Here is a 25,409-nt window from a genome sequence, read left to right as displayed (position 1 = left end):
CACGATCCTGAGATCACCACCTGAAACAAAACCAAGAGTCCCTCAATTAGCTGCGCCAACCAGGTGCCCTGAAACCTCTCTCTTTTCATTCAGAGTCCATCTCCTTAGTGACTTATTTGGAGCAGAAGTGATTTATGTTGACATCTGAGCTCCCCATACCACTGATAGAACAGAATCAAGCAAGTTTGTACAACCTGGAGAAAACCTTCACTTTTATTGGAAAGTTCTTAAAACTATACCCCTGGGAACTCAATATTTCTCAAATATTAAGGTTTGCTACAAAAAGGTATTGTCAAATGGGGATAAGCAAATTTAGGACTTCTTTTCTGCTAGATATATAGTGCAGTTTTGTAATATTTCTCAAACACAAATGATCACTGAATCTTTCTTTTGGGGCACAGTATGTACCTTCTTGCAAGTATATATTCTTTGGAATATAAGAAACACAACTCCAGAGATATTCATTAAAATCAATAAAATACTTTAAGTATTTACTACTATGTTTTAGAGATTGGGGATACAGAGATAAAAAAAAAATAACCCCTTCCTTTGAGAAGCTCTTGGTTAAATGGGGTGAAATAAAATAACTAGAGTATACCATGATCTATATTGTGATAGAAGCAAAGATTCTTGGAACCAGGCAACGTTTGAAGTGAGTTTGTAGAATGACTGCCGTTCATCTGTTGAAGAGGTAGAGGTCTATTTTATTTTTTTAATTTTACTTTTTAAAATTTTTATTTTTTTGAGAGAAAACGAGCGAGCAGAAGAGAGAGCACAAGTGGAGGGGAGGGACAGAGGGAGAGGGAGAAGCTGGCTCCTTGCTGCAGAGGGAGTCCAAGGTGGGGCTCCATCCTGAGACCCTGGGATCATGACCTGAGCTCATGAGCTGAAGGCAGACACTTGACCAACTGAGCCACCCAGGCTCCCTGAGAAAGGAGTGTTCTAAAAAGAAGGAGAAGCTAGCAAAATCACAGAGGGATGAGAAGGAAGGGGCTATTTTTATTTCTTTCTATATGTTTAAGTTTAGAGGATCATTTAGAAGTTTTACAATTCAGTATGCAAATATGTAATTTTGTAAATTATAAGTTGTTTTTGCACTTTTACAGGATGACCTGACACCACTTTTAGTTGCTGTAAATGAAAACAAAGAGCAAATGGTGAAATTTTTAGTAGGAAAAGGAGCAAATATACTTGCAGTTGATAAGGTTAAAAGGTACAGTATTTTTTGTTATGTTTTTTTCTTTAAACCTTAACAATTTCTCAAGTTGGAAAGGTTAGCTTGGTAGCAAGAGGATTAATTTATAATTATGTGGTAAAAATGTCGGCATGAGATCAGTTAGGTAGAAAGCAATTATTCTGACAGGCCAACATGAAGAACAGTGTATAGCAGAATTCAGAATCCTTTGTAAAATTGATCGATGTCATTTGCAGTAGTTTTTTTGCCCTATGATTTTATATTAGCTAAAAGGGTTTCATATTAATATTAGTTTTATAGTGTAGACTCCCAACTTTTAGTTATTTTATAACACAATTTTGGACCTCTTAACCCTTTTATTAATGTTTTTTAAGTTTCTACTTCGTACTTTTCCTTAAAAGATGCATATTAAGCATTAATAGGAGTTGTTTTGTTTCTTGGATGACTCTTTGCATTATTACTTTTTGTGGAAGAATACTGATGTTGTTAGATGATCCTGAAGTGGTTAATTACCATTACCAGCTACTATGGGTTCATCAGTTTTTATTTTTCATGTCCTGTATGTTTTATTATTTTCATTTTTAATTGGTATCAGTAGAAGGATGAAAGAGAACTTTATTTGAATAGACTTTTACTTTAATGAGGAGAAATCATAGTTGGGTGATAAAGAGAAAAGAGATGGGCTTTAGATTCACAGAAGACTAGGTTTAATTCCTAGCTTGCCTCCTTGCTGGATATGTGACCTTGGAAACATTATTTACCATCACCAGATGCATTCATTTCCAGATATGAAGAAGAGGATAATAATATATTCTTCAAGGCTGGTTGTGTATAAACAATATTTATATATATAGCATTTAATTTAGTGCCTACTACATGCTTAACTTAGCATCATTAACTGCAACTATGACTGTTTTATTAGTAGTAGTATTAATATTATTGTTTTAAACCTGTAAATAGCTTTTACACTGACCTGGCCTCCAGGTGGCTTGGAGGTACACTGTATCAGTTTAAGGAAGAAATGGGGAATATTTTTAAAATGACTTTATTTATTTATTCATGAGAGACACACAGAGAGAGCTAGAGACACAGGCAGAGAGGGAGAAGCAGGCTCCATGCAGGGAGCTCGATGTGGGACTCAGGCCCTGAGCCAAAGGCAGAGATGCTCAACCTTTGAGCCACCTAGGTGTTGCAAAATGGAGAATTCTTTTTAAAAACCCTCACCTATTGAGACAAGTGATCTCAGCATAGTTTCTTGTTCATCAAAGGATTTTAAATTAGCAACTTCTAATATAATACTCATGTGGAACAATAGGCTTCTTTATTGTTCCTTCATCTTAGCCATGGGGGTAATTTTCAAAGATGAACACTTGAACATGTTAGTGGTCAATTCTGTAGCAACAAGTGAGATGTTACCCTGATAAAATATATCAAATTAGGTGCTTAAATACTCTGAGTTCTTAAGGATGAAGTTATCTTTCTGTTATTTTAGAACGGTCCTCAAGCTTGCTATAAAATATGATGTAAAAGATGAACCATGAAATATACTCAGGCTTCTCTTTAGAAAGGTTTCCTTAAGATGTATATGGATGGACTGCAGAAGAATATGCTATTATTAATAGTTTTAATATATAAGTGTTTCATTAAATGCTAGTCATTACTGTGCTACCTGCGTGGCTCAGCTGTTGAGCATCTGACTTGGACTCGGGGTGTGATCCCGGGGTCTGAGGATTGAGTCCCACATCTGGCTCCCTGCAAGGAGCCTGGTTCTCCCTCTGCCGATGTCTCTGCCTCCTCTCTCTCTGTAAGTCTGTCATGATTCAGTAAATAAAATTTTAAAATAAAGTGAAAATGACTTAAAAATGCTAGTTATTACTATACCAGGGTTTAAAATATGGTAAAATACTGTTACTTTCTATGTAACAGCTGAGAAGTTATAATTTGATTCAGGTAGTTTGGGGATGGCAGTGAGTTAGAGCCTATCATCACCCAGAAACAAAGCAAAAGGCTAGACTAGTTAGGAGTAGCAATGGGTGCAGGATTCTTTATGTCAGGACTCTTGAGACCTTTATCCTTAGGGATCCTCACTGTATCTGTTTCATTCCAACTATAACCCTTCTGCGTGGGGTACACATAATGTTACATCTGGGTGCTTTTAAAAAAGATTTTATTTATTTATTTGAGAGAGAGCACAAGTGAGGAGGTGCAGCGGAGAGAGAGGGAGAAGCCAACACTGCTGAGCTGGGAGCCTGACACAGGGCTAGATCCTGAGACCATGACCTGAGCCAAAGGCAGATGCTTAATCTACTGAGCCACCCAGGCACCTCATTATCTGTTTTTTCTAACTAGTTACCTGTGTCTTAAGATGTTCAGTTCAGTAGAAAACTCTATACTTTTCCTTGAGGGTTATGGCCTATACTTCCCCCCTTGAATTTTCCAAGAACATAAGGGCTTCCCTAATACCAGAGAGACATTCCTCCTTCATAAGCCATTTGGATGGAAAAAAGGACATGCTCATCATTCTGTGGTTTCCTTTGATTCTGTTCCTGCAGCATCACTATTGAAACTGGTTCTGCACTCTGATCATGATTGACTTTTACTCCCAGGATGCCCTTGCTGATCTTCATTCCTCAGTCCTCATGGTGATCCACACTTAGACTTCAAACTTACAACCTTTTTTAGTTTATTACATATGATTATGTGCTCCGCTGCTATTCCAAAGCACCGGCGTGCTGTTCTGGCAGCTGGGACTCCTGGCTTTAGCCCCATACACCCTTTCCTTCACACTCAAAAACCTTATGTGGAAACCATATGTTAGCCCAGACCTTCATGATGAATTATCCTTTGAGGATTTTGTTCGTCTTTTCTGCTAGCAGATTTTAGTTGTGACCATTCTAAGCTGTTAAAGACATTCAAATAATGCTACAGGAAGAGACTGGACTTTGCTTTCCCCCTTGTTCCTAGATCTATACCCCAAGCCTGCTTTAAATCCTGTGGAGTGCCTTTTCTTATTAGGTCATGGAAGGTCTCATATTGCCCTTCCCAGAGTAGTGGGCATCACCTTTCCTGAGAGGCCATGTTTTGGGTATAATATCTCATTAAATCCTCCTCTAACAACCTTGTAAACTAAGACAATAAGATTCCTATTTTAGAGGAAGACTTTGACTGGAAGAGAAGTGCCTGGTCCAAGAACAAATAGCTGTTGGTTATAGAGCTAGGACTTCAGGGTTTGAGACACTTTCCATTATGGCAAGCTCTTAGTTTACTGAGCTATAATGCCCTCAATTCATGACTAGTTGATCTTACTTTTGATTCTCCTTTAATTATAATTACATACTTAATAAAAGTTTTTAGAACTTATAAATTTTAAGTATCTATTGGGTAATTTAAGTTTTGATGTTAACTCTGATATTGTTTGAAATACTCAAGAATTTGGTACATTTGGTAAATGTCTTTCATATCAGTATTAAAAGAGTAACATTGTTTATCACTCTTTGTTATATGTAGCAGTCACCAACTAATTTCTGAACATAAAGAAGAAATGAAACCTGAAAATTCTTCACAAAGTCACAATCTAGGTATGACTTTTTAGAGTGAATTACATATGGTGGTCCTAACATAGATGAAGTCAGAGTAAGGAAGTTTTGATAATGAAAGAGCAATGAAAAAAAGAAAAGAAATCCAATGTGTAAATTGCATGGGTATTTTTTTCTTAATTTCTTTCTTAATAGTCTAGGATTCAGAATTATTTAAGAAGTTAATTGTAGGAAATATAAGATATGAGGCAATATTGTCTGAAAAAAATTCATTATTTTAGTTTTTTTAAAGATTTTATTGATTTATGCATAAGAGACACACAAAAAGAGGCAGAGACATAGGCAGAGGGAGAAGCAGGCTCCGTGCAGAAGCCCGATGTGGTACTCAATCCCAGAACCTTGGATCACAACTTGAGCCAAAGGCAGTTGCTCAACCACTGACCCACCCAGGTCCCTTATTATTAGTTTTGATACCTAAAATCCCACATAGTATCTTTGTGTAAATAAGGAAAAAAAGATTTTTAAGTTAGTATGTTTTATGTTTCCTCTATAAACATTATAAAAAATTATACTTCTTATAAAAATGGATCTTTTAATTTTTACAAGTAGATTTCACTTCGCAAATATTATTACATAGTGATTTGTCTCATTAAAAAGGAACTATCCTTAAAACTGGAACTCTGCAATACCCTGCTGGTACTTTATAGAAATGGCAAACAATAAGAACTGCAAAACTTAGTGTGCAGCAGTACCAATGAGGTTGTTTTTTTAAAATGTAACTATAGTACGGAAGCCTGTTGAGAAGTGAGAAGAGTACATTATTTTACATGTTATATCAACACAATCTCACTATTAGTAACTTCATTTCTCTTAAGTCAAAATGTGAATTGTTGACTTAATAAAGACAATGTTTTCTCCTGTTTGTTGAATAATACCATAATTTTGTAGGAATAAGATACTCTACTGCCATTAGTTAAAAGATTATCATCATAAATATTCAAATAGGGCAACTTGGGCTCAACAAATTATAATCAAAGCACAAAAATGGTTCCCAGTAACAAAGATGTTAACATTGCTTCCTAGATGTGGGGCCTAGTACATTGAATGGTTTGAAATGTGGGAAGAAACCTTTAAGTTAGTGGATCTCTATCACAGAAATTCTGTAGGTTGGCTTTGGTTTTGCGTGTTATAGGAAACAAAGATGAAATAGAGTTTTGGTCTTTAAAGGTGCTCATAATAGAATAGAGCTATCTTTGTGTTGTTGTTGGTTTTTTTTGTAAGATTTTTATTTATTTATTCATGAGGGAGAGAGAGAAAGAGGTAGAGACACAGGCAGAGGGAGAAGCAGGCTCCCGCAGGGACCCTGATGTGGGACTCAATCCCAGGATTATAGGATCATGCCCTAGGCCGAAGGCAGGTGCTAAACTGCTGAGCCACCCAGGGATCCCCTAGCAGGTGACTTCTAATAGTGACTATAATGGCGATACCTGGGTGGCTTAGTCAGTTAGGCATCAACCCTTGGTGGGTCAGGTATGATCTCATGAGATGAAGACACACATTGTGTTGGGCATTGGATTCTGTGCTCACTGGGGAGTTGGCTTGAAGATTCTCTTTCTTTGCCCCTCCCCTCCACTCTTATACCCTCACTTGCATGCATGCTATCACTAAAATAAATAAATAAATCTTTTTAAAAAACCAAATAGGCACTAAAACAATAGGGACCAGAATTGTTTTGATGGTTCAGTGATGTCATCAGTATTCCAGTTGTATCCTTTTCAGCTTTCGGTTGGCAGTATTTTTTCTCTCCTTTCCTTTCCTTTTTTTTTTTTTTTTGTTTTTTGTTTTTTGTTTTTTGTTTTTAGATTTTATTTATTTATTCATGAGGGACACAGAGAGAGAGAGGTAGAGACACAGGCAGAGGGAGAAGAAGGCTCCATGCAGGGAGACTGATGTGGGACTCAATCCCGGGACTATAGGATCACTGCCCTAGGCGGAAGGCAGGTGCTGAACCGCTGAGCCACCCAAGGATCCCCAAGAAAATATTTTAAAAATATTTTTTTTATTTATTTGAGAGAGAGATAGACAGCAGAAGTGAGGTGGGAGGGCAGAGGGAGAGAGAAAAGCAGACTCCCTGAGGGTCTCCACCCAGGACCCCAGGAGCATGGCCTCAGCTGAGCTGAACTTTGTGATGAGGTGTTTCATCCTGAACTTAACAGTCTCTACTGAAAAGCTGGAGAAGTTCCGCTGTGTTCCAGCCAAATATGTATAGTCTGTTTTAACTGCTCCTAGTAGTGGAAGTCCAGAAAACTCATACTGTTTAAGTTTGCCATTGTCACTTTATGATAATGACTCTGCTAATGATACCATTTCCTGTCAGTCTCATGGGGTTTGGTTACAATAATGGTCATTAGAAACATTCACTTGTAGGTATCACATTCTGATAACTAGAATTCTTTTCTTGAATTTGGTAAATATAGAGGAGAAAATGAGATTTCTTAATGCATTAACTGCCTACCAATAGTACAATTAATATCCACTGTGGTGTGGTTTCCAGGTATGGTCCAAAGGAATACTTTTCAACAAGTCATCATCGGTCTTACACTTTTAATATTCTGTATTTTTCTACTGTTGATTTAAAATGTTTTTTGCTGCTTTCTTTACTAGTGGATAAGAATTCTGAAGAAGACTCTTTAAGCAGGTAGGATTTTTATGGATTTTTTAAAATTATGTGTTAACTAAGGGAGTGCAGAGAAAAGCATTTGTTGAGTGTTCTCTTCTGGGCTAGACACTATATTATGTGCTTAATATGTGTTATATAGTCATTGCAATAGTTTCACCAAGTAGCTGTGCTGTTATAGCCTACTTTTTATTAACTAGTCAGCTGTGGTTCAGGGAGGTGGATTAATTGACCCAGGATTCCATAGTTAATGAGTAGCAGACCCATGATTTGACTGTTAGCCTGTGTGGCTCCCACATCCATTCCTTTGTCCTCAGCAGCACTGGAATTAGGATACAGATCTTAGATCAACTCAGAAAGTCGAATTTCACTATGTGTTAACTCTGATTTAGAGTTTTCCTAAGAACCAGGCTAGTCCAAGCATTTTCCTAATATATTGGACACAACTAGTAATAACTAGAGGTAATTATTGCAGTGGTAACTAGTTTCTTGTTTTTACTGTCAAAGATTTTGGAGTGGATCTCAGTTACCTATGGCCACAGTAAGCAAGCCCTTTTACATAAGCAAGCCCTAGTGTGGCGAGTTCTTAGATTTAGTGCCGTCTGCTCCCCTTGAGATGAATGATTTTTCTGAGAGTGAAGGATACGTAATCTAGGTATAGACCATGTTACATTAATTAAATGTATCATCTATTTAGCAGATATTTCTAAGCAATTGTCTATTTACTGACTTCTCAGTCTAATTTCCCCCTTTAGGCTGGCACATTTGATAAATTCTGTGAAGCTTTTTCTTTCTTTCTTTCTTTCTTTCTTTCTTTCTTTCTTTCTTTCTTTCTTTCTTTCTTTCTTTCTTTTTTTTTTTTGTAGAATTTTTTCTTTTTCTCCATGACTTTTCTATAGGCTTTACTTGATTTTTTTGTTAATTTTCTTCTCCAATTTTCTTGGTGTTTATTTTATTCCATTACTTTTTTCCATTTCTGCCAGCTAAGTATTCTGCATTTTTCTACAGACAAAAAGAAAAGCAGATAGAATTTCAGGGTTTTAAAGAATTTAGAGATGCGTTAATCAAAATACCCCCTGGCACAGTAACCCATGTTTAACATCCTTACCAAGTGGTTGTTGGAGTGGAAAATTTGAAACTCAAAAGGGATTAAAGTGACTTGCTTGGATTTGATACCGTGACAGAAATGAGGTTTAAGTTTAGATTTTTCCCCCTCTTTTTCTCATCTTGTAGGTGAATGTTTTAACCATAGAAAGATAGGGAGTGGGTCTACTGGGAATTAGCAGGGGAGGGCACGTTTCAAGAAGAACCACACTGGTTGAATAGGAATAAGAGTGTTAGAAAAGATGTCAGAATATTGGGGTTTATGACAAGATAGATACAGATGAATTACAAGAACGAAGGACACAAGATATTGGGTGTTGTTTAGAAAGGTATATTAAAATAGAGGGTTCCAGAGAGTCCTGAGCAGCTTTTTTATTTGTTGGTTTAATTGAAGGAACTAGCATACTTCAGGGTTTCTGTTGAGAAACATTAAAATCATTTGAGCCACTGGCAAGAGTGTTTACAGCAAATAGGAATGGGATATCACCGACTTCTACCCCAACTTACAGAAGGTGGCTTAGATCCTCTCAAATAATAGGGGAAAGGGAGATTCTGAAGTATATAGATGAATGGCCCAAGATAGTGGTCTTGTCATCGCTCCACCTCTTTTCCTAATTCTTGGTTGCCCATCCCATGTATGTGTAGGGTTTGGTGGAGTAGGACTGGCTGTCAGATCAATAACAGAGCTTCATCTGGGTAGTTGGTAAGATGCCTGCATTGAGATGACTGCTTGGATGACTCAGACTCCATTTAGCTGGTTCTCCAGGGGCAGGAGATAGCTCCTATTCTTGGTCATTTAGGCCTTTCCTTGTTTTGGGAGTCTGTGCCTTGGCAGGCTAAAGACTTAAACGTTGGAGAGTGCCACGGAGCCCTGCAGAGGAGTGTCCAGGAGTGGGAGCTCACAAAAAAAATATTAGGCATTGTGTAGCGAAATAGAGGCACAGCTATCAGGACTGTTTTTATAGCAGTTTCTCTTCCTGGGTATCTGAGTGCCCTTGACGATTTTTAACGTCTTGCTAGTTTATGTAAATAAACTATGTAAATAAAGCAGGACTTGTGGAGGGGAAAAAGTTGAATTTTATAATTTTTAATCTTTCAATCGCTCCGGGAGTAATATTCCCACTAATAACATATACATTTGTTCTTTAACATTTGTTTGTTTGTTTATTTAAAATTTAAGTATAGTTGACACAATGTTATGTTAGTTTCAGGTGTACAGCATAGTGATTCAGCAGGTCCATATTGTTACCCCATGCTTACCACAAGTGCAGTTACTATGTGTTACTGCATAATGCTATTACAATACTATTGACTATATTCCCTATGCTGTACTTTTATCCCTGTGACTTACTATAACTGGAATTCTGAACCTCCCACTTCCCTTCACCCATTTTGTCAGTCTCCCACCCACTTCCTTTCTGGCAATACAGAATTCTCTGTATTTATGGGTCTGTTTTTGCTTTTTGTTTGTTCATTTGTTCTGCTTTTTTGATTCTACATATAAGTGAAATCATATAGTATTGGTCTACTTCTGTCTGACTTATTTCATTTACCCTCCAGGTAATCCACATTGTTGCAAATGGCAAGATTTAATTCTTTTTATCACTTAGTAATACTCCTCTGTGTGTGTGTGTGTGTGTATGTGTGTGTGTGTTATACATCTGTTGATGGACACAGGTTGCTTTCGTATCTTGGCTGTTGTAAATAATGCTGCAATAAACATTGGGGTACATATATCTTTTCAAATTAGTGTTCTCTTTTTCCTTGGGTAAGTAAGTACCCAGCAGTAGAATTACTGGATCATGTGGTATTCCTATTTGTACTTCTTCAGGGAACTCCATGCCGTTTTTCACAGTGGCTGCACCAATTTCTATCCGCATCCCCAGCACACGAGGGTTCCTTTTTCTCTGCATCTTCACCAACACTTGTTTTTTTGTGTTTTTGATTCTAGCCATTCTGACAGGTTTAAGGTGATAATTCACAGTGGTTAACTTTTGTATAATTAGCTTTCAAACATTTCAGAGAATTCTTTACCTGTCACACTTAGTTATGGGAACTAAGATATGGGGCCTTTACTGGATATTTCACAGGATAGGAGAGGTGAAAGCAAAATAGATAACTAAAACTTTTTTAAAAACAGAGGCCAAGGGGCACCTGGCTGGCTCAGCGGTTGAACATCTGACTTTGGCTCAGGGCATGGTCCCGGGGTCCCAGGATCGAGTTCCACATTGAATGGCTCCCTCCATGGAGCCTGCTTCTCCCTCTATCTGTGTCTCTGTCTCTTTCTCTGTGTCTCTAATGAATACACAAGTAAAACCTAAAAAAAAACAAAAAACAAAAACACTGAGGCCAAAGGGCGCCTGGCTGGCTCAGTCAGTTAAGTATCTGCCTTTGGCTTGGGTCATGATCTCAGGGTCCTGGGATGGAGCCCCACATCATGTGGCTCTCTGCTCAGTGGGGCACCTGCTTCTTTTTCTCCCTCTGCCTGCCTCTCTGCCTACTTGCACACTCTTTCTCTCTCTCTCTCCAATAAATAAATAAATAAATAAAATCTTTTAAAAAATAACAAGCCAAATTTTGAGAGACCTGTACTCTGACAAACTATAAAACTTTGGTGAAAGAAATTGAAGATGACACAAAGAAGGGGAACGACATTCTATGCTCATGGATTGGAAGAACACCTATTGTTAAAATGTGTATAGTACCCACAGCAATCTACAAATTTAGTGCAATGCCTATTAAAATCCAACAACATGTTTCACATAACTAGGGCAAACAAGCCTAAAATTTCTATGGAACCACTGAACACCTCAAATACCCAAAGCTATTTTGGAAAAAGAAAAAGATAACTGGAGGTCTCACTATGCTAGATTTCAAGTTATATTACAAACCTGTGGTAATATAAACACTATTGTATTGGCATAAAATAGATGCAAAAATCAGTATAATAGTATAGAAAATCCAGAAATAAGCCCATAACTATGTCGTTAATCTTTGACAAAGCAGGAAAGAATATCCAGTGGTTTGAAGAGGCTGTGTCTTCAATAAATGATGCTGGGAAAACTGAATAGGTGTATGAAAAGAATGAAACAGGATCATTTTCTTTCACCATTTACAAAAATAAACTCACAATGGTTTAAAGATATAAATATGTCACATGAAACCATTTTATCCTTGAAGAGAGCACAGAGAATGATCTCTCTGGTATTAGCTTTAACAACATTTTTTTTTTGGGGGGAGTTATGTCTCCTGAAGCAAGAGCAATAAAAGCAAAATAACTTTTGGGACCACATCAAAATCAAAAGCTTTTGCAGAGTGAAGGAATCAATCCACAAAACTAAAGGCAACCTACAGAATGGGAGAAGAAATTTGCATATGACATATCTGATAAAGGGTTAGTATAAGAATATAAAGAACTGATACATCTCAACACCCAAAACACAACCCAGATAATAAATGACCAGAAGACATTATACGTTTCCAAAGAAGATGTACAGTTGGCCAACAGACATATAAAAAGATCATCAGCATCACACATCATCAGGGAAATGCAAATTAAAACTACAGTGAGAGAGCACTGCACACCTGTCAGAATGGCTAAAATAAAAACACAAGAAGTGTAGATGAGTATGTGGAGGAAAAAGGAACCCTGTTGCACTGTTGGTGGGAGTGCAAACTTGTACAGCCACTGTGGGAAACCATATGGAGGTTCCTCAAAAAGTTAAAAACAGAACTATCCTACAATCCAGTAATTGCACTACTGCATATTTACCCAAATGTGACAAACACACCAATTCAAAGGGATACATGCACCCCATGTTTTTACTACAGCATTATTTGCAATAAACCACCCAAGTGTGTGTGTTGATAGATTAGTGGATAAAGAAGTGGTATATATATACACAATGGAATATTGTTCAGCCATAGAAAAGAATGAAATCTTGTCATTTGTAATGACATGGTGGAGCTAGAGCGTATTATACTAAGTGAAATAAGTCAGAGAAAGACAAATAACATATGATTTCACTCCTAAGTAAAATGTAAGAAACAAAATTAAAATGAGTGAAGGAGAAAAAAACGACAGACAAGCCAAGAAGCAGACTACTGTAGAGAAGAAACTGATGGTTACCAGGGGGGGTTGGTAGGGGAATGGGTGAAATAGGAGATGGGAATTAAGGAATGCACTTGTCATGATGAGCACTGGGTGATATATGGAATTACTGAATCCTTATATTGTATATATGAAACTAATGTAACACTATATGTTAAGGATACTGGAATTAAAATAAAAGCTTAACAAAAGTGAGGCAAAATTTTAATTATATCAAGAAACTTCATTTAATTAACAGCTGAACTTTTACTTAATTTTTTTAAAAAAGAAATGAACTTGTATTTGTTTTATATTTTTGCTCTAAAGTCTTTCCAGTAAACCAGATACTGATGATTCGTGGCCTTCATCAGATGGAGACTTAAGTTTTGGTACCAAGGTAAAGTACTCTCTTGTAAAATTAATTTTGCTGCTCTGAATTTAGTGTTGCATATTATTTACTCTTAAAATATAACAGTGGCTTGCCTCTTGTCATTTTATGTTTGTAATGGAAGGTTGTTCAGAACATTTTAGAGAAATCTGGCAAGCTGAAAATTTTTCTTTTTTTTATTTTTGTAAATCGGTTGAAAAAATATATGCTCGAAATGTATAATGACAGCAAACTATTATTGGGAAAAGCTTTCCCATAATGGCGGAAAAATGACATTTGGTCAAGGATCAGAATTCTTACTGTTGTGAGTTTTAAATTATACTAATATTTGTTTGTTTATTTATTTATTTATTTCTAACATTACTTTTATAATACTCATGCCTAACTGAAATCTTTAGTGGATCCAATTATTGTAGTTTTTTTTTCTTGGATACCTTTTTTGTTGGATATTTTTTATCTTAGTAGCATATAATTTTACCAAAGAGGACTGATTTCTCTATTTCTATCCTTTGTGTTACATTTAGACTAAAATAATAGAAATTGTGGAAATTCAGAGATTGTTTCTCACTATTTATATTGCAAAAGTATTCCACTGTGTTTTTGAAATAATTCCATTAAGGGTGTTGTTAACACTCTTTATCTAAGTGAAGAGTACAAGTTTTGCCTAAAATAATAATCGGCTCTACAAGCAGAGGCTTTTTATAACCACATGTAAAATGTCCATTTTCAGAAATCTTTTATATTACAGTGTTAAAAATATCTACTCATAGTCCTTGTGTCAGATTTTAAAATTTCAGATGCTTTATACTTATTTACATATTCTAAAATGAATAAGCTCCTGCATCATTTTACAGTAATAGATTATATTAGGAAACATAATTGTGCATCTCCTGAAATACCTAGAATAAGATCTTGCTTGGAAGAAGCAATTTAATAATTTTTTAATGTGAGTAAGTTTGCAGACAGATGGAATTCTGCATAATAGGATGTTATAAGTATTATGCATACTAAGTCATAAATATATAAATTTAAAAATTGTAGCTCAAATTTATATTTCCTTTTCACATTTAGGATTTACAAGCTAAATGAATTATGTTGAGGAAATAAATAAATAATTAAGAAAGAAAGTTATGTATTTTAGTACCCTCCAATTGTCAGCTTGGAATTTTAGATAAAACTTCCTTACCTTTTTGTTTTTTTAACCCCATCTATATTCCATTAGATATAGGCTTTCAAGGTATACATTTCTTCTTAGAATTCTCACTACCAATTCTTTTTCCATGTGGAAAGTTGATGTGTTAGAAACATTTCTTTTTCAATTTTTTTTCTCTCTCTAGTGATAATTTGTAGCTTCCAGGTTGTGCTAGATGACCACTAATTGAAAAATTTACTCTATAGTTAAAAAACTAAGGTTTTTTTTTTTTTTTAAGATTTTATTTTTTATTTGTGAAAGATACACACACACAGAAGCATAGACATAGGCAGAGAGAGAATCAGGCTCCATGCAGGGAGCCCGATGTGGCATTCTATCCTGGAACTCCAGGATCACACCCTGGGCTGAAGGCAGATGCACAACCACTGAGCCATCCAGGCATCCCAAAACTAAATTCTTTATTACAATATTTATAAACAAATAACTGTAGAGTGAGACAAGTCAGTATTATTAGGGATATAGTATATAGTATAAACAAAAGTCTCAAACTTTTTTCAATTACATGTTATAAATATGTATATTATATGTATGTTATATATAGAGGCTTTTCTTTATATTGTATATTTCTATATAGTGTATCCATTCATCTGTATTGTATATGTGTGTATATATATATACTGAAAAATACCTACATTTTTTCCACAGCCTTTTTTTTTTCCCACAGGCCTTTTATTACTTATATTTTTCCTTGCCTTAAGCTCATGTTTGATTGAATGGTCGTGTCTTATGTTTTTCCTTTTTTCTTCTTCTCCCTCCACGTTTTTTTTTTTTAATGATTTTCCCCTACCCTAATTTTTCCTTACAGAAAAAAATACCATTTCTTTAGTCTGTTCTTTCTGTCCATCTCTTTCTATGTCCATTGTCAATATTTTTGGTTATGGCTTTCTCTTGTCTGTGTGTGTCTGTGGTTTTCATTCCTGAATCATTACCCCACAAGGCTTATTTTTTTTTCTCTTTCCTGAAGGAGCTGACTTTAAACAGTCATTTTCCCTTAGCATTTTGACAAACAAAAGCAACGTAAACTGTTTGTAATTCCAACTTGCCTAAATAAAATAAAACTAAATTTTAATATTTTCTAAGAGATAGTCATGCAACTATAAATCATGTATTTTTAAAATATAATAAAATAATTAATTTAAAAAAAAGATTTTATTTATCTATCCATGAGAGAGACAGAAAGAGACAGAGACAGAGGCAGAGGGAGGAGAAGCAAGCTCCATGCAGGGAGCCTGATGTGGGACTCTGGGATCACACCCTGAGCCAAAGGCAGATGTTCAACCACTGAGCCATACAGGCATCCCAATAATGACATTTCTTAATGTTAGTTTTTTTGAATTTCAATTACCTAGGGATAAATTTTTATTTTAGGTTATTTTTGTAAAGAAATTATTTTTAAAAATTTTAAATTCATTTTAATTAATAAATGGTGTATTATTAGTTTCAGAGGTAGAATTCAGTGATCCATCAGTTGCATACAACACCCAGTGCTTACTATTTCAAGTGCCCTGCTTAATGCCCATCACTTAATTACCCCAATTGCTCCAACCCTCTCCCCTCCAAAACCCTCAGTTTATTTCCTATGATTAAGAGTCTCTTATGGTTTGTCTCTCTCTCTGATTTTTATCTTATTTTTCCTCCCTTCCCCTATGCACCTCTGTTTTGTTTCTTAAATTCCACATAGGATTGAAATCATATGGTATTTGTCTTTCTCTAACTAACATTTCACTTAGTATAATACTCTTTAGTCCCATCCATGTTGTTGCAAATGGCAAGATTTCATTCTTTTTGATGGCTGAGTAATATTCCATTGTATTTATACACACCGTATCTTCTTTATCCATTCATCTGTCAATGGGCATCTGGGCTTTTTTTGTAGTTTAGCTATTGTGGTCATTGCTGCTTTAAATGTTGGGGTGCTGGTGTCCTTTCAAATCACTATGTTTGTATCCTTTAGATAAATACTCAGTACTGCAATTGCTGGGTCATAGGATGGCTCTATTTTTAACTTTTTGAGGAAGACTTTGTATAATAATCAGTTGGGGTAAGAAAAGTAACATTTTGGGACTATTAAATCTCTTATAATCTTCACCCCATGAGAAAATGTAGGTTAGTAAATGGCACAACTGAGATTTGAATCTGTATTTGAATGATCTCCAAAACCTGTGTTCTTTTTGTAATGGTGTTCATTTGGTAATGGTGAATATTACAGTTATTTTTATGAAATGTGATACTTGTAATCCTGAAAACTATCAATTTTTTTCTAGGCTGTCCCGAAACCAAACTTAAGAGAGCTAATGGCTGCTTTTCTGCGAGCCAAGAGTAAGCTATTTGAAGATTTGTGTTATTCACTGAGTTTTGTCCATTTTTGTGTTATTTAGTAATTTGAAGTTACAGATACCTTCATGTACTCTTTACTTTGTTTTTCACTAAATAGGGGCAAAATGTGGCATTGTGAGCCTAGAAGATAGACCTTTATTTGCTGAGAACAATTTTGCAAGTGAAGATAAGACTGAAACTCTTTGGAAACCATCAGTCAATGTCTCTGACTATTCTCCTCTTGCTTTTGTATCACCTGGAACTCCTCAAACGTCTTTAGCAATGCTTGGTGTTACAAAGGTAAGTTGTTTTGAATTTTTTCCCCCATGTTTTTTCACATACCATCCTCTTGATATCCTTATAATGAAAAGAATCTTAGGAAGAAATGGAAGCCCTCAAGAATATAAGAGAAAACAGTGTAATAACAACAGAGAAGTAAGTACTGGGTTGAGATTTGTAACAGTTGGTGGGAATAAACAAATCTTAGGTATGCCATTATGGAAAGAAAGAAAGAATTAGAAAGCAACTGGAAAGAATAGCTAGATGGATGTGAAGATGAAGGAGGGAGTGTGGGGGAAGAATTCATTTAAGAAGGACAAGATGAATGTAAAGATAGAATAATTTAGAGAGATTATTATAAAAAAAAAAAAACCAGCAGTAGTGAGGCTAAGGAGAACAGATACTGTATATTATAAAATATGATAGAAACTATTTTAAATGCAAATTAAGAAAAGAAAGTCAGATAAAAAAAATGCTCAGACTCTTCTGAATGACAGCTGGTTTTTATGAAGAACTGAAAGGAAATTTTATCCTTTTAAGTTTAATAAAGTATGATAGCCTGTATTTAATTTAGCAAAACTTGAGTTTATAGATAATGCATAGTGAAATCTGTTTTAAGCTGTAATCAGATTTATTATGAATTTTGAGTTTTGGCCAGTGTCTTTCTTGTGGTTTCTAATGAAACTTACTGTGTAGTATAATCTTGGCTGATTTTAGATCTTTTGAGAATAAAGAGAGGACATAAATAAGCATTTTATTTAGTCTTTTTATTAATTAAAACTGAAATTTTTTCTTAGCTAAGTTAGGTTCTTAATCTCTATCCATTAAATGAAAAAAAAAATTTTAAGCTTCAAGACTCTTAAAACAAAACTAAAAGACAACCTACAGAATGGGAGAAGATATTTGCAAATGACGTATCAGATAAAGGGCTAGTTTCCAAGATCTATAAAGAACTTATTAAACTCAACACCAAAGAAACAAACAATCCAATCATGAAATGGGCAAGGACATGAACAGAAATCTCACAGAGGAAGACATACACATGACCAACACGCACATGAGAAAATGCTTCGCATCACTTGCCATCAGGGAAATACAAATCAAAACCACAATGAGATAGCACCTCACGCCAGTGAGAATGGGGCAAATTAAGGCAGGAAACCACAAATGTTGGAGAGGATGTGGATAAAGGGGAACCCTCCTGCACTGTTGGTGGGAATGTGAACTGGTGCAGCCACTCTGGAAAACTGTGTGGAGGTTCCTCAGAGTTAAAAATAGACCTGCCCTATGACCCAGCAATTGCACTGTTGGGGATTTACCCCAAAGATACAGATGCAGTGAAACGATGGGACACCTGCACACCGATGTTTATAGCAGCAATGTCGACAATAGCCAAACTGTGGAAGGAGGCTCTGTGTCCATCGAAAGATGAATGGATAAAGAAGATGTGGTTTATGTATCCAATGGAATATTAACTCAGCCATTAGAAACGACAAATACCCACCATTTGCTTTGATGTGGATGGAACTGGAGGGTGTTATGCTGTGGGAAATAAGTCAATCGGAGAAGGACAAACATTATATGTTCTCGTTCATTTGGGGAATATAAATAATAGTGAAAGGGAATAGAATGGAAGGGAGAAGAAATGGGTAGGAAATATCAGAAAGGGAGACAGAATATAAACACTCCTAACTCTGGGAAACGAACTAGGGGTGGTGGAAGGGGAGGAGGGTGGGGGGTGGGGATGAATGGGTGACAGGCTCTGAGGGGAGCACTGATGGGATGAGCACTGGGTGTTATTCTGTATGTTGGCAAGTTGAACACCAATAAAAAGAAATTTATTATTTAAAAAATGGTATTCGTTACAGAAATGAATACTTGTTCATATGTATATATACATATATATGTATATATGCATTTTTCTAAAGATTTATTTATTTAAGAAAGGGGAGAAGGGCAGAGAGAAGGAGAGAGCAGACATCCTTCTCAGCGTGGAGCCTGATGTAAATAAAGCTCAGTGTCACAACCCTGACATCATAACCTAAGCTGAAATCAAGAGTTGAATGTTTAGCTAACTGAGCCATCCAGGTGCTCATTACTTGCCTATATTAATAAAAGTGTATTTTCTGTCCTAGAAAGTAATGTTGAAGTATATAATTGAAATATTGAATCCCATGGTTTTTTCCCCCCTTCCTTTATTTTTATTTTGAAAATTTCAGAGTTTTGTGTAGGTTGACATTAATTATATCAGGTTAGTATATTTTATAGATAACTATCTTTTTAACATCATGTGGTTTTCCTTAGTATTGTCATTTTTTTCCTACTCCAAATGTATTTATCTAAAACTTACTTTGTAAGTCCCCTGGGTGCTTCAATTTGGTGAAGTCCCAGACTGAAGATATTATTTCTGACCCTTTCCTTTTCCTGACTTTGTAATCTGCTTGTCCTTTGTTTTCGCCATCCTAGTATATAGCACCATTGGAATACTGAAGCAAAAAAAATCCTGCACTCCAAGCTTCCCTAAAATTAGGTGACATCACATCCAGGTGACTGGAGTGGCTCACTTGGTTAAGCATCTGACTCTTAATGGTGGCTCAGGTCATGATCTCAGGATCCTGGCATTGAGCCCTGTGGTTGGGCTCTGTACTGAGTGGGGAGGCTGAATGGGAAGAGGATTTTCTCTCTTCCTCTTCCTCTGCCTCTCCCCCTGCATGGACACACACTCTCTCTTTCTCTCAAAAAATAATAAATGAATAAATCTTTTTAAAAAATCACCACATCCAGTCACCCCACCACATTCAGTATCTTGTACCTGCTTATAATTTTTCACATCTTATTACTGTAATTCACTTTCTCACCTATAATTTTGAAATACTCTTCTCTTTTGGTTCCTTTATGTTCATCTTTACATTGATACTGGAGTTATATTCTAAAATATATTTGTGATGATGTAACTCCTCTGCTTATTTAGTGGATTCCCCATTACCTGAAGGAGAAAGTTCATATCCTAACATGACCCCTGTCTTTTTTGGTTCAATCCTGATTTTCCAATTATATCTCTTTACCCCATTCCCAATAATTGTGTCCTAGTTTTGCCACATTCTGAGCTATTGTCACTTACTATGTTATTTCCTGCTTCTCCTTTTGATCATTCTACCTTTGCTAGAATGCCCTTCACACACTCCTTTATACTTTGTCTTTCAAGATACAGCCTTATCTTCGCAGCATTTCTTGATTTCCCATATGCATTTTTTTCTCCTTGGTGCCTTCACTGTACTTTATTTCAACTTCCACTTGTAGAACTAGTGAATGATCCTCTTCTGTTCTTATTTGTTTTCATCCATCTGTACCCCTACTAGCCTATAGGGCAGACTCCATGATAGTGCCTATGACTTGACAGATATGGTATGTATTTGTCTTTCTGAGGAGTGAGTAAGTGAATTAATGTGATGTTTTTTTGATGTTGGAGTGGTTTTTTTTGTTTTTTGTTTTGTTTTGTTTTGTTTTGGTGGTGTTCATATAGGAAGGAGCAACGAAGCCAGCAATTGAAAAAAAGGACAATGGTATTGATATTATTGAAAGTGCTCCACAAAAGCAAACAGTTAATGACAATTTGACTTCTGCTGATAGAGCACACAAAAATAATACAAGTGGTAAGTCAGTGAAAATCTATGAGTTTTTTTCTATGCTTACATGCTTGTATAAAACAATATGAAAGTATGTAGATCCAAATATGTTATCCATTTCATTTCATTAAGTGAATTTTCTTTTGCTATCTTTCTAAGTATCCCAACTACTACCAACTTTTTCTTCCTGAAAATGCTTCCACCCTCTGAAAAATCTTATCTCCTAATACTTTTATTTTATTAAAATATTTGTGAATGGGGATAGGCTTGTATATGTGTTTAGAATTCATAGTAATACATGTTCTCATTAATGTATTTGTGACTATATTTTACAGATAGGATGTCAGCTTTAGAGCGAGAAGATAGTTCACCTTGGGATTCTGAGGTACTGTCTTCTTTATTATTTTAAAATATAAGCATTGAGTGATGTTATAAAACCAATGCTTAGACTTTACACTCTCATCTCTGCATTGGCCAATAAAAAACTAATTCCTTATACTTTTTACCTGTATTTGATAATATGTGCTAAATATAATACTACAGTTCTGCTAATTTGCAAGCTTACTTAGTGAAAGGTGTGTAGTAGTATTGCAGAAAACTGAGCTTAGAAGTGTTAAGGAATCGGGATGCCTGGGTGGCTCAGTGATTGAGCATCTGCCTTATGCTCTGGGCATGGTCCTGGAGTCCAGGGATTGAGTCCCACATCAGGGTCTCTGTGGTGAGCCTGCTTCTCCCTCCGCCTGTGTCTCTGCCTCTCTCGTGTCTCTCATGAATAAATAAAATCTTTTTTAAAAATGTGTTAAGGAATCCTTTCTAAAAATATTCCATCCAGTTACTCATGAGAGACACACACACAGAGAGGTAGAGACACAGGCAGAGGGAGAAGCAATCTCCCCACAGGGAGCCCCATGGAGAACCCAATCCGGGGACTCTGGGATCACACCCCAAACTGAAGGGAGATGCTCAATCCCTGAGCCACCCAAGCATCCCAAGTTTGGGTTTGAAGTTATCTAAAAAGCTAAAGAATTACTCTAGGTCACCTATGGTGAAATGTATTATTCTGGTGGTTGTATATGGATGTGCAAAACTTCTATGAGATCTAGAGAGAGTTTGGATTATAGTTTTATATAAATATATAAAAATATATATAATATACATTATGTTTATATATTAAATATATTATATTAATATATTTTATATTTTATATAATTTCTATATATTTTATATAAGGTATATATTTATATATAGTTTGTGTATTATGTGTAATATATATTATATCACATTTTATTTATCAAATATATATTTAAAGATTTATTTAAAGATTTATTTAAAGATTTTATGTATTTATTTATTTATTGAGAGAGAGTGAGCAAGTGGGAGGGAGAAGGAGACACAATCTGAAGCAGACACCACTCTGAGCACAGAGCCCATCACAGGGCTTGATTCCATGACCATGAGATTATGACCTGAGCTGATACCAAGGGTTGGATGCTCAACCAACTAAGCCATCCAGGCACCCTAAAAGTATTATATTTGGATTGTCAGGTAGATCTACAAGGAGCATTGGGAGTATAATAACAATGTGGTTTAGTGGTGCTTTATTCATTTATTTTTGTAAAGATTTTATTTATTTATTTATTTATTTGAGGGGGGGTGAGCATGAGTGGGAAAAGGGGTAAAGGGAAAGGGAGAAGCAGGCTCCCCACTGAGCAGTGAGGCTGATGACTTGGGGCTTGATCCCAGAACTGACTCAGCCATCAAGCCCTCCCTGGTTTAGTGGTATTTTAAAAGGTAAAAACATTTTGGATAGTTAAAATAGCATGCACTTCATATCTTTGTGGCAGCCCTACTTAGAGTAACATAACTATAAAGTAATGATGACCTATTCTAAGGTGACAACTATGGAAGAAGGTAAAAAGGGCCTATCTATGTCTTAGTAGAGGCAGCTGCTCTACAGTGGCATGAGCACTGTATTTGAAGTCAAAAGATGTGCTACCATCTTGGTTCTGTTACTTATTAGCTGTAGGATCTCAGAAAAACTTGTTTAACCTGTTTGAATGTCAGTGACCTCATTCATAAAAATGGTACTAATACCTACCTCTCAGGTATGTGTCATAACCAAATGTGGTAACAAAGGTGAAAGCACTTTGTAAAGCTGTAAAGAATGCTCTAGAAATATAAGGCAAAAGTGATCACAGCAGTATTTTAGTGACTTACTAAATATAGAGGGCATGTTTTATAAATGTGAAATTTCTGAGGACAGTAAAATGGCAAGTGTTAAGAAAAGAATGGGAAAGTTAGAGTGGACAGGTGGATTTGTAATTTGGGGTATGTTAAGTTTCAATAGCCTGTGATTAGAGACGTTGAGTTGGCCCTTGAGCAAGATGGGCTTGAACTGTCTGTCCACTTACAGATGCTTTTCGATACAGTACTTTCTTAATGTAGCTTCCCTTCCTTATGATTTTCTTAATAACCTGTTCTTTAGTTTATATTTAAGAATACATTGTATAATACCTATCATATACAAAGTTTGTTCATTGACTTCATGTTATTGGTAAGGTCAACATTAATTTATAATTTACTTGACTTCCATGCTCAGTTTACAGTCAGTGGCCAAATGAGGGTTAAAAAGTAACTTAGATCTAGAGAACATATATATGAGTCTTTTATTTAAATGTTTTGGTTTTTCATATATACGTTTCCTATTTTTAAGTCTAATTGCTCTTAAAGTAGGAAATTCAATAGGAGATGAGTAGTTAAGTTTTTGGGGAATCAAGTCATTTGTGAATATTTGACTGTGTGGCCTTCAACACCCTCAGCCCTTGCATTCTTCAAGCATAGTGATTTGGTACTTAGACCTTCTCAGTGAGATGAGGATGATGATTATTTTTTAGAGAGAGAGAGGAGCACATGTGTGAGCAGGTGGGGAGGGGGAGCAGAGGCAGAGGGAGAGGGAGAGAGAGAATCCTATGTTGGCTTCAAGCTCAACACAGAGCCCCAATGTGGGATTTGATCTCATGACCCTGAGACCATGACCTGAGTTGAAATCAAGATTTGGATGCTCAACTGACTGGCCACCCTGGCACCCCCTCAGTGACATGATTTTCACTGTTTCACAAATACATTTCTGTTACTGAATACTAACTATGACCAGGCTGTACAGGGTGTAGTGGTAGGAGCAGAAAAATTAGGAAACAATGATCCATTTTAAGTCACTATCAGTGTTTCATATAAAAAAATGGAAACGTTAGTTTAGGAATTTTGGAGGCGTTTGTATTTAGGATGGGGATGAGAATGGGAGTGGAATCTTGGTAGTCAGAAAAAAATCTCTCTGAGTATGGCCAGAGCTGCCAAGTGAAGGATGGGAAGGACCAGTCGCAAGAATGTCTTGGAGAAGGACATTCTGGACAGAGAGAACCATGGAGCACATCTGTTCATCATTTCACTCTAATGTCTTAGAATAACCAGGAAGCAGGAAGACCCACCCCGTTGTTATAACAATTGATATTTTTGAGTGTAGAAAAGAAAATGTGCATACTAAAACAAATGCCTGGTACCTTTTAGGTGATTAATCAATAAATGTTCTTTTTCTGTGTGTGAGTAAAATGAAAGAAGTTTATTAAGTAAAGATATAGAGAAAGCTCTTAGGAGTGAGAGGGGTCCCAACAGGTTTGGCCTCAATAAATGTTCTTATTCTTCCCTTCTGAAAGCTTACTATACTTTTTGAAACATTTCATACCTATATCTAAAATTTTTTGCTACTATTTAAACATAATTTCAAGAAAAGTTTTTCTTCCTACTTTGCCATTTCATTCAACCACCTACCAAAAAATTCCAAGCCTTTGTTTATCTAAATGAAGCACCAGCTTCCACAGTGTTCTATTTCTACTCAACATGGTGTACTCCAAGGTTTATTATCATGCCAAGTATCTTATTTTAACACTAAAAAACTTTCTGCCATTAGGAACAGTTTAGATTTATAGCAAATATACTTATTAAAGAATTTGTTTCAATACATAGTTTTACTGTCCTTTTGTTCTGGTGGAGAATGCAAAGTAGAGTCAGGTGTTTTGTTATTTCCTTGTTGAAATGTACGTATAAGTCAGTCTTCTTGTCTGTGAAAGTATTTACTCTGGCCTTCCATGTTCATTTTAGAGTTAATGGCCAAATGAAAACTAAAAGGCACACTTAATCTAGAGAGCATAGATGAGGTTTTTAAATGTGTTGGTTTTCAATACATGCTTTTCCTATTTGTAAGTCTGATTGCTATTAAAGCAGAGCATTCAAATATTTTCTTAGAAAAGGACTAGGAAATTTTTATGCAACTCATTATTGATGTTAATTTTAACAGAGTATTTCTGCAAGTCTTCCAAAGAAATCTGTTGATTGTTTACCTGGAGGTGCAGATCAACAAGGGCAAAGTATATTAAATGAACAAGTAGAAGGTAAGAATTGTATTTTATAAAAAGTCATTTGATAGAATGTTGATTCAAAACAGAAATTCTGATGTATCCTAATATCCAAAGAAAATCACCTATTAAATGTGTAGAAAGGAGAAAGATGTGAAAAGGAGGTAAGTTCTATATTTTATCAGGTGTCAGCTACAGATTAAATTGAGAGTACCACTAAAGGAGCTAAATTACTGGTTCCATTTCCAGGTATTCCAAGACCTAAGGAATGTCTGGAAATAGTTGGAAAAGAGCAAAGAGGGAATGATGAGAAAGGCTGAGTGTACAGGGAGTAAATGGATGAAAAATAAGTAACACTTTATAATGGAAGGGTGGTAAAATAAAAGAATTCTTTTAAAAGGAGAAGCAAACTATTTGAAATGTGGGATAATATCAAGTGAGTTTCCAGTACCAAAACTTGTCAGAGTAGTAAACCAAAATTTTCCCACCCTTAACAGTTTTTCTCACTGTTGGGAAGACATTAAGGATTGACTTAGCTGATTAGCTATAGCTATGTCCTAGTCAACTATAAATGTA

General features: G+C 35.8%; 1 protein-coding gene across 1 annotated transcript in view; it reads left to right on the top strand.

Annotated features, from left to right (window-relative positions):
• The window catches only part of LOC119879303 (ankyrin repeat domain-containing protein 26-like), a gene marked incomplete at its 3' end in the record, with an annotated part of 31,083 nt that extends 6,214 nt beyond the window's left edge, over positions 1-24,869 (top strand). The window contains exons 3-11 of the mRNA XM_038589649.1: positions 1,107-1,213; positions 4,703-4,773; positions 7,396-7,429; positions 12,930-12,999; positions 16,468-16,522; positions 16,638-16,819; positions 20,322-20,451; positions 20,760-20,809; positions 24,776-24,869. Coding sequence (XP_038445577.1) covers positions 1,107-1,213; positions 4,703-4,773; positions 7,396-7,429; positions 12,930-12,999; positions 16,468-16,522; positions 16,638-16,819; positions 20,322-20,451; positions 20,760-20,809; positions 24,776-24,869 — 793 coding nt within the window. The remainder of the gene's footprint in view (positions 1-1,106; positions 1,214-4,702; positions 4,774-7,395; positions 7,430-12,929; positions 13,000-16,467; positions 16,523-16,637; positions 16,820-20,321; positions 20,452-20,759; positions 20,810-24,775) is intronic.
• Between the last annotated feature and the right edge of the window lie 540 nt (positions 24,870-25,409).

The sequence above is a fragment of the Canis lupus genome, unplaced genomic scaffold, assembly GCF_011100685.1.
Source record: "Canis lupus familiaris isolate Mischka breed German Shepherd unplaced genomic scaffold, alternate assembly UU_Cfam_GSD_1.0 chrUn_S585H747, whole genome shotgun sequence".
NCBI lineage: Eukaryota > Metazoa > Chordata > Mammalia > Carnivora > Canidae > Canis > Canis lupus.
The sequence above is the reverse complement of the archived record's forward strand: the minus strand, read 5'-3'. Positions and strand labels throughout refer to the sequence as shown.